The sequence below is a fragment of the Thamnophis sirtalis genome, unplaced genomic scaffold (assembly GCF_051295495.1).
Source record: "Thamnophis sirtalis isolate CommonGarterSnake01/CBP01778 unplaced genomic scaffold, rThaSir2_p1.2 scaffold_3, whole genome shotgun sequence".
Lineage (NCBI taxonomy): Eukaryota > Metazoa > Chordata > Lepidosauria > Squamata > Natricidae > Thamnophis > Thamnophis sirtalis.
The window spans coordinates 17938853-17949443 of NW_028261383.1; the positions used below are offsets into that span (position 1 = coordinate 17938853).

At 42.4% G+C, this 10591-nt stretch overlaps 1 protein-coding gene across 1 annotated transcript; it reads left to right on the forward strand.

Moving 5' to 3' along the window:
* The first annotated feature begins 231 nt into the window (after nt 1-231).
* Nucleotides 232-9145, forward strand: LOC106556395 (uncharacterized). Its single transcript, XM_087711413.1, has 5 exons — nt 232-1281; nt 1479-1608; nt 2842-2924; nt 4591-4717; nt 5813-9145. Exons 1-5 carry the CDS (start codon nt 853-855, stop codon nt 7501-7503), a joined length of 2460 nt encoding a protein of 819 aa, XP_087567539.1. The 5' UTR covers nt 232-852; the 3' UTR covers nt 7504-9145.
* Nucleotides 9146-10591: the final 1446 nt, after the last annotated feature.

The following is a 10591-nucleotide window of genomic DNA, read 5'->3' on the forward strand; positions in this document are numbered from 1 at the left end:
GAAAAGGATTAGAAGAAAGGAATCGTTCCGGTGACCAGTCGGTCAGGGGCGGGAGGCGGGGGGAATACAATAATTGCCGGGATCTGCTTTGCGTCCGGTGTCAATACTGCGGAGCTGCGGGGGAAGGCAATTGGAGAGGGGATGCCTAGGGGGCGCCCGCCTCAACGTCAAATCCCTGGGCGCCACTGCGCATGCTCCGCCACGTCTGCCCAGCTGGGAAGGAGCGGCTGGGAGCTGAGCCCTGGGAATCTGGGGAGGGAGGGGGGTCCTGCAACCCCGAGTCTCCCCCGGGGAAAGAAACAGCTGGCGGGAGGCTAAAGGAATCAGCTCTTCCCATTTGCATCGACCAGGTTCGCTTCCCAGCGTCTGTAACAAAGAATCTTGCAAGGGGGCATCCCAGCCTGGAACTCCTCCTCCACCCTCTGCAAAGGGATCCCTTTCAAGCTTTGGGGGGGAGGGAGAGGGATCGAAAAGACCCCGCCGAGAGTTTTTCTGTTGCCCCCGGAGCTGAGCGGGCGCCTTCCAGAAAAGACCCTCCCCAAAATGAGGGCGGGGTGTGTGTCAAGAGAGTTGAAGGAGGGACAGACCTTTCACTGAGTCTGAAAGGTTTGTTGATTTTGCCACCACCCTCCCCTCCAAACCGTTACTTGGTCCTGAATTTGATCATACAATCATAGCTTCTGAATGAAAACAGCCTGCAATTCCGGAAGTTTCCTTTCTTTTCCGCCTCCAGTGTAAAAAAACGGGAGCTCTCTTGAGAGCTGAATGGCTTGAATACCGTCTCCCAGCCTCTCTGCCACTCCTCCAGATCCCAGGACTGAAAAGACCTTTGGAGACCCAGGAGATCCACCCATGTCAAAGAAAAGACCAGAAATGGATGCAAACCAGCCAACCTGGAAGCGAGCGGGAAAAGGCCTCGTTGCCACTCAACCCGGGAACTGTGGGGAGGTCTGGGTAGGACCTGGGCAGAAGATCCCAGAGAAGGAAGCCCTCAGTTCTGAGATCCAGCATTGGCACTTCAGGAACAGCCCCTTTCAGGAGGCCGAAGGACCACGAGAGCTTTGCAGCCGCCTTCACCGCCTTTGCTGGGGATGGTTGCAGCCCGAGAAGCACACCAAGGCTCAGATGTTGGACCGGGTGATCTTGGAGCAGTTTCTAGCCGTCCTGCCCAGGGAGATGCAGCGCTGGGTGCGGGAGTGCCGAGCGGAGACCACTTGCCAGGCGGTGGCCCTGGCCGAAGGTTTCCTGCTAAGCCAGGCAGAGGAGGAGGGAATGCACCAGGTGAGAAACGTTCCTCTTGGGAAATATGGAGGAAGCTTAATGTCCGGGAATTCTTAAATGTATCCTTAATGCTTTGGATGATTAATACATCTTAATAATCCCCGTTCTTTGATTTAGGTCACACAGAGCTGGCAATGTTGAAAATGAAAATGTAGTTCATAAGTTCTTGTAACTCCCTTTTTTGGTCAAAATTTCAGGTTCTGGGGTCCTTCATGGAGATAGGGACTAATTGTCCTGGGGAAAGAGTGAATCCCACAAATCGCTCTCAGGAGCCACGTTGTAGAGGACTTTACAAAGAGGGAGATCAATGTCAAGACACCTCAATAGGTAAGAGGAGGTCATTCTACAAGGTTGGAAATGTTGCAGAGAAATTCTAGTTATTCTTTATTCTTTTATCTTCCGAGATGGGGAGGGGATTAACCTGTCTTTGGCCTTCCTGATACGTAATAGCAATAGCAGTTAGACTTATATACCGCTTCACAGGGCTTTCAGCCCTCTCTAAGCAGTTTGCAGAGTCAGCATATCGCCCCCACAGTCTGGGTCCTCATTTTACCCACCTCGGAAGGATGGAAGGTTGAGTCAACCTTGAGCCGGTGAGATTAGAACCGCTGAACTGCAGATAACAGTCAGCTGAAGTGGCCTGCAGTACTGCACCCTAACCACTGTGCCACCTGGGAGAACCAGTTCGGGGGGTGTAGCAGGCCTGGGCCACTGTCGGTTCTAGCGGCCCAGATTGCCAAGCTACTACCGGTTCAGCCAAACCAGTCCAAACTGGTCCAAACTGGTAGAAACTCACCACTTGTGTGGGTGTGCATGGATGCAGATAACAGTCAGCTGAAGTGGCCTGCTGTACTGCACCCTAACCCCTGCGCCACCTCGGTAATTTCAAATAAAGTGTGATATCCATGCTGGAACATCTCTAAGCCATTTTTCCTTGCAGGTGTGTTCCTAGGGTGCCAGAATTGTGTCATTTGCCCTTCCAAAAGGGTTGGTTTCAGGGGTAGGGGGGATCATCTACCATGACTGAGTGATTACTTTGGTTGGCAAGAGTATATTTTTGTGTCCCTGCTCAAAAGGCTAGGAGATAGGTCCACTTGGGGTTTGTGTCCTAGTCAGTGGTGGGATTTAATTTTTTTTTACTACCTCTTCTGTGAGCATGGCTTGGTGGGCGTGGCTTGGTGGGCGTGGCAGCGGAAGGATACTGTAAAATCCCCATTCCCTCCTATCACCTGGGACTCAGGAGGCAGAGAATAGATGCGGGTGGGGCCAGCCAGAAGTGGTATTTACTGGTTCTCTGAACTACTCAAAATTTTCGCTACCGGTTCTCCAGAAGTCGTCAGAACCTGCTGAATACCACCTCTGGTCCTAGTGCATAGTGGGGCGGTGGTCTTCTTTTCTTTCTTTTTCTTGGATCCCAAAATGAAGCCCACAAAAGGCCGCCAAAATAAGAGGGCGATGAATGGAGGTTTCCTTCACAGAACGGGACGAAATATTAAGTTGATGCTTCCAGCTAGAAAAGGTGGGGTTGATTCCTTTCCTGTTTTCCTGTCTTTTTCCCAGGGAACAAAGTGGAGTCACCGTTATTCACCCAATCATCTCCTTGTACTAGTGGAACTGAAAGAATAGCTGGACCTTCAATTCAGGTAGGAAGGAAAAGATCAAAAGCTAATATGGGGGAACAGTTGAGACCTCCGGTTTCTTTTTTTTTTACATTTTTTTTATTAAACAACACACACAAAAAATAATCATCTTATATTACATCTTGTAAAAAGTGTGTCAATTGGTTACAGTTAGCTTTCATGCATCTCTTCCAGAGTCATTGCTTACATTCATATCAAATGTCAAAGTTCTTGATGAGTCTTACTTTCAACATATAGTTCTCATTTGACGGAAATTGTTTTAGTGTCCTTTTGCCTAGAATAATCCATAGTTAAAAACACAACCACCTAATGGCATTTCATTAATTATTACAGAGTCATCCAACAGCCTTAAACCTTTATAACATATTCTAAACAAAAATTAGTTGACAAAATTTCTAAGCCCTTCCCCCCCCACGCAAATCACTATTTACAATTTGTGTCCATGTTCCTTTTGTTATGGTAGTACATGTATGTATCATTAAGTGAAATATCGTAATTCTAGGAGAAAATACGTTGAGAATTATTCCTTGTTTTCAAAGAGTTAAGAACTTTCTTTTTCTGGGCTAAAGGGTAAAGACTGAAGACAATCCTCACTTCATTTTGGCTTTTAGGAACTGCAAAATGATAGAAAGCATAATAATATAGTTGGAAGGGACCTGGGAGGTGTTCTAGTCCAACCTCCTGCTCAAGCAAGAAACTCTACACCATTTCTGACAAGTGGCTGTCTAGCATCTTTTTTAAAACCTCCAGTGATGGAGCACCTGGGCTGAATTAAACAAGTGGTTTTGTATTGGTCTATTTTCAGGTTGTTGTTTTTTTAAAAAATTGGATTAGAAAAGAGATAAAGGATAAAATAAAGGAAACTGATATAGTGGTCCCTCATCCTGTGAACTTGCTTAGCTCAGAAAGTCAACTGAGGGATGGAGTTGTCAATTGGTAAAATCCAGTTTATAGTAACCTGTTCTGTCCCCCCCCCCTTCACGGCTCATTAACAAACGCAGGCAGGCAACTTAAAAGAAAGTCTTTCTTTATCAGTTCTCAGTTCAAACTGGCTTCGAGCCCAAAAATAACATAAATACAAGTCCCCGACAAGAATACAAAACAAAAACTCTTACAAGCACTGCACTTCTTCCACAGTCTCCACGGATCAGGTTTACATGAAACACCAAAGCACTTATCCAAGTGTAACAGGCATAAATCACGATTAATAATCAAGCAATGTTGTACTAAACAAAGAACACGCGAAGGAACGTTGACTCCAGCGACTGGGGTGTGGCAGCATCCGTCCTTTTATCTCCAAACTTGCCTCTAACCCGCCCCAGCTGCATAATGAATCTTGATCCCGAAAAGACTTACAGCAGACATCTGCTGAGTCACAACAGTAACCAATCACATGAACTATTTCAGTAGAGAGGAATACAGTTAATGCACATATAATAACTTTAATGATCTTCAGGGAGAACCTGCTGTACTTCATCACTTAGATGGAGAGGATGGTGTTTGTAACAATCTCTTGAGAGATCAGGGGACGATTTTATCACATAACATGTTGAATCCAGCCGAGGAAAAGTTCAACTAAGAATTACAACTATGTTTTTAGGATTTGCAGATTAAAGGAGATCTTGCAAGTTCCTCCTGTCTCTGCTCATAGAGATTCTTCCCCATTCAGGGTCCTGTGTCCTTTGAGGAGGTGGCTGTTCATTTCACCAGTGAAGAATGGTTGCTGCTGGATTCCAGGCAGAAAGCTCTGCATCAAAAAGTCATGTTGGAGGCTTCTAGGACTGTAACCTTTTTAGGTAAATGTTCATCTAGGGGAAAATTAAATAGGATTGAGGAGTCACTGAACTGTTTATTTGTCGGTTAGGATATCTGTGCAGATCTTCTTAAAATGGATTCTTACCTTTTCTTTTTTTCATTTTGTATTAATTCCGGTCCACTTCTGTGGTCTTCTAAGTACCACAGTATCATTTAGAAGAAAGGAACTGGTAAGAGAGAATCAGTCTGGAGAATTGGCATTCAGTTTTGGTATCTTCTTTGGGCCCTGTGTGTCAGTACTGAAGAACTACTGGGAATATAATCAGAGAGAGATGTTTTTGCTCATTTCACTTATCCTAATTAGTCCCATTTTTTTTTTCTTGGAATGACACTGCAGGTTCCACCACAAAACCGCGGAGTACAAAATCGCGCTCGACGAAAGCGCGCATTTGACGTCATCACAGCGCGACGAAAACATCGCGCTGTGATCGAAAAATGTAAAAATAAAGCGAAAACCTTACCCTAACCCCCCCAAACCTAACCCTAAACCTAACCCTAAACCTAACCCTTAACCTAACCCTAAATCTAACCCTAAACCTAACCGTTAACGTAACGCTAAACCTAACGCTAACCCTTAACCTAACGCTAAACGTAACCCTAACCCTTACCTTTATGTGAATCGGCTTGCTTTAATTTTAATTTTATTTAAATTTTTAATTTTTTTCGTCGCGCTGTGATGACGTCACATGCGCGCTTTCGTCGAGCGCGATTTTGTCCTCCGCGGTTAAGACGGGTCACGGACACTGCAATGACTTTGGCTTTGGTACATTTGACAAAGGGGCATATGCCACCTCATGATGTCAAAATTTAGGCTGCAGGACACGGCATTAGTTGTTGTCATGTTCTGCATTTAAATTGTTGTCAAACCCAATAATTAGATGAGTTGAGCAGCCATGCCAATGTTTTAAATTAAGAAATAGCATTCATGCTGTCATTCCTTGTTTTGTTTTCCCTCCAGATGTTCAGTTTTTTTTTAACATTTTGTCCAGGAATAGACGCAGGCTAGAGATTGTTATGGGGATAGCAAACTATATATTGTAGAGTTTTCTGATTTCTTTTTCTCCTCCCTCGAGCAGTTGATGCGCAGAAAAATGAAAATTACCAAGAGCCAAGTATGGTCCCATCACAAATAATCAAAACTGAAATACGAGAAGAGATGTCTGCAGATATGTGGGGAAGAAGGAGATATGAGAAAAAAGGATCTTACAATTGGAGAGAAAACTCGACTTCTGAGTGTGCGGAAATGGAACACTTCCAGATTCAACATGATTTCAAAGAAAGCAGTATGGGAAAGTGTCGAGGAAATGGGAAGAGATTCAAACCAAAACCCAATTTCAGTAACCACAGCAAAATGGGAAAAAACTTCAACTATAACACCAAAATTATCCCACATAAAATAATCCATGCAAAAGAGAAGCCTTATAAATGTATGGACTGCGGAAAGAACTTTAGGTGGAGAGGTAATCTTAATTACCATAAAAAGATCCATTTGGGGGAAAAGCCCTTCAAATGTGCAGAATGTGGAAGAAGTTTCAATATGAACAGTTCCTTGACTTATCATAAAAGGATCCATATGGGAGATAAACCCTATAAATGCAATGACTGTGGTAAAAGCTTCACTATGAACAGTGCCTTTACTTTTCATAAAAGAATCCATCTGGGAGAGAAACCTTACAAATGCCTGGAATGTGGAAAAAACTTCAGCACCAGAAGTTATCTGACCTCCCATAAAAGGATCCACACAGGGGAAAAACCCTATAAATGCCTAGACTGTGGAAAAAGCTTCAGTATGAACAGTTCCTTTACTTACCATAAAAGGATCCATATGGGAGAGAAACCGTATAAATGCCTGGAATGTGGAAAAAGCTTCAGTATGAATAGTTCTCTTACTTACCACAAAAGGATCCACACAGGCGAGAAACCCTATAAATGTCCAGTGTGTGGAAAGAGCTTCAGTAGTAGCAGTTATCTAACCTCCCATAAAAGGATCCATACAGGGGAAAAACCCTATAAATGCATAGAATGTGGGAAAAGCTTCAGTTTGAACAGTTCCCTTGCTTCTCATAAAAGAATCCATACAGGAGAGAAACCCTATACATGCACAGAGTGTGGAAAGAGCTTCAGTAGCAGCAGTTCGCTTACTTGCCATAAACGGATCCATTCAGGGTTGAAACCTTATATATGCAATGAATGTGGGAAGAGTTTTATTTCAAGCAGCTCCCTTACTAAACACATTAGTATCCACTCAGGGGAGAAATTATATCCCTGTGCAGAGTGTGGGAAAAGCTTCCGATTGAATAGTCACCTAACTTCCCATAAGAGAATGCATTCTGGAGAAAAACCTTATCAATGCACGGACTGTGGAAAAAGCTTCAGTATGAATAGTTCTCTTACTTCTCACAAGAGGATCCATTCAGGGTTGAAACCTTATATATGCAAGGAATGTGGGAAAAGTTTTATTTCTAGCAGTTCCCTTACAAATCATGTTACTATCCACATAGATGAGAAACTATATCAGTGTACGGAGTGTGTGAAAAGCTTCAGATGGAAAAGTCACCTAATTTCTCATAAAAGGATGCATACAGGTGAGAAACCCTATAAATGCACCGACTGTGGAAAAAGTTTCACTAAGAACAGTTCCCTTACTTCTCATAAAAGCATCCATACGGGAGAGAAACCCTATGAATGCACAGACTGTGGGAAGAGATTCAGCAAAAGCCGTTACCTTACTTCCCATAAACGAGTTCACACACGGGAGAAACGATAGATATGCTCTAAATATGGAAATAGTTTTTTGTGTAAATTGGGATCCTTATGCCTACTAATACGAATTACAGAGGTGGAAATTATATATACATACATACATATACATATACACATACACACATACAGTGGGACAAAAAAGTATTTAGTCAGCCACCAATTGTGCAAGTTCTCCCACTTAAAAAGATGAGAGAGGCCTGTAATTGACATCATAGGTAGACCTCAACTATGAGAGACAAAATGTGAAAACAAATCCAAACAATCACACTGTCTGATTTGGAAAGAATTTTTTTTGCAAATTATGGTGGAAAATAAGTATTTGGTCATCTACAAACAAGCAAGATTTCTGGCTCTCACAGACCTGTAACTTCTTCTTTAAGAGGCTCCTCTGTCCTCCACTCATTACCTGTATTAATGGCACCTGTTTGAACTTATTAGTAGTATAAAAGACACCTATCCACAACCTCAAACAGTCACACTCCAAACTCCACTATGGTGAACACCAAACAGCTGTTGAAGGACACCAGAAACAAAATTGTAGACCTGCACCAGGCTGGGAAGATTGAATCTGCAATAGGCAAGCAGCATGGTGTGAAGAAATCAACTGTGGGAGCAATAATTAGAAAATGGAAGACATACAAAACCACTGATAATCTCCCTCGATCTGGAGCTCCACGCAAGATCTCACCCCGTGGGGTCAAAATGATCACAAGAACGGTGAGCAAAAATCCCAGAACCACACAGGGGGGACCTAGTGAATGACCTGCAGAGAGCTGGGACCAACGTAACAAAGGCTACCATCAGTAACACACTACGCCACCAGGGACTCAGATCCTGCAGTGCCAGATGTGTCCCCCTGCTTAAGCCAGTACATGTCCGAACCCATCTGAAAGTTTGCTAGAGAGCATTTGGATGATCCAGAAGAGGATTGGGAGAATGTCATATGGTCAGATGAAACTAAAGTAGAACTGTTTGGTAGGAACACGTCGTGTTTGGAGGAGAGAGAATGTTGAGTTGCATCCAAAGAACACCATGCCTACTGTGAAGCATGGGGGTGGCAACATCATGCTTTGGGGCTGTTTCTCTGCAAAGGGACCAGGACGACTGATCCGTGTACAGGAAAGAATGAATGGGGCCATGTATCATGAGATTTTGAGTGCAAACTTCCTTCTATCAGCAAGGGAATTGAAGATGAAACGTGGCTGGGTCTTTCAGCATGACAATGATCCCAAACACACCACCTGGGCGACAAAGGAGTGGCTTCGTAAGAAGCATTTCAAGGTCCGGGAGTGGCCTAGCCAGTCTCCAGATCTCAACCCCATAGAAAATCTTTGGAGGGAGTTGAAAGTCCGTGTTGCCCAGCAACAGCCCCAAAACATCACTGCTCTAGAGGAGATCTGCATGGAGGAATGGGCCAACATATCAGCAACAGTGTGTGCCAACCTTGTGAAGACTTACAGACAAGGCTTGACCTCTGTCATTGCCAACAAAGGATATATAACAAAGTATTGAGATGAACTTTTGATATTGACCAAATACTTATTTCCCACCATAATTTGGAAATAAATTCTTTCCAAATCAGACAATATGATTGTCTGGATTTGTTTTCAAATTTTGTCTCTCATAGTTGAGGTCTACCTATGATGTCAATTACAAGCCTCTCTCATCTTTTTAAGTGGGAAAATTTGCACAATTGGTGGCGGACTAAATACTTTTTTGCCCCACTGTGTGTGTGTGTGTATGCATATGCATATATATATATATATATGTATGTATGTATGTATGTATGTATGTGTGTGTATATATATATATATATATATATATATATATATATATATATATATATATATATATATATATACATATATACATACATACATACATACATACATACATACATACATACATACATACATATATATATATATATATATATATATATATATATATGAGGTGTGGAAAGAAGTTCATGTGGTGCTCACTTTGGCAGCATATATTAAAATTGGAACTATACGGAAAGAAGTTCGTGTGGAGCAATCAACTTACTTTCCATAAAAGGAACAACATGGGGGAGATGCCTTTTGGGATTGGAGTGTCCTGAATTCCTGTAAAAAGGTTGACTAATGTCAAAAATATACAGTAAAGGCAGTGCTTCACTCAAGAATTGTGAATTGATGTGTCTTAAAGGGCCGCACAAAAGAAAAATGGCATATAAGCACATACTGTGGGAAGAGCTTGCAATGCTTTTGTTTCATCTTCAGATGAAATAGCTTTGCATTGCTGCCATCATAGGGCTAAGAGAAAGTGACAGCCCAAGATCATTTAGTGTCTAATATAGGACTAGAACTCATGGTTTCCCAGTTTCCAGCTGGTGTCTTAACCACTCCACCAAGCTGACTTCTTCAAGTGGAATAGAAACTTTATTTTTGGAAAATAAGTTATTGTAGGTACGCATGGGAAAAACATTAGAATGCATAAAATGCGGGAACAGTTTGAGATAAAAATGTTCACTTGGGAAAGGAATATAAATGCAGGGAGAATGGGAAGAAGTTAAGCAAGGGCCGGTCCCTTATTTTCCATGACAGGATCCATATCGAAGAACCACAAGTACATGTGTAGGAGAAGAATTATCAAGTTGGAGTCCAGAATTTCAGTATAAGGAGCTTTTATTTCCCACAAAACGTTTCACATAGGAGAGACAATATAGACATAAATGCATAGAACAGCATTTTATCTGTCTTACAGTATTTCCCATACAAGAATCGACTTTAAGGATCCAATAAGTACAATGCTCCCACAGAAAGAAGTGAACAGTTCAGAAGATCGTCATAAGAGAAACTGAATAAATGTATGCATTATGGAAAGAGCTCCTAAAACAGATTTGTTTTTATACCAGAGGCATTACCTAGTTAGTTATGTCTTTTTCACAAGAATCTTTTATTACATTGTCTTGCTTATGCCAGTATTTGTCAAGACCTGTATCTGCTCAATTTGCTTTATTTACCGTAGGTAGAGGCAACATCATAAGTTGTTCTGGGATCAGGCTTTGTGAAGAGCTGACATACACAAGCAAACCAGGGGAAAATATATGT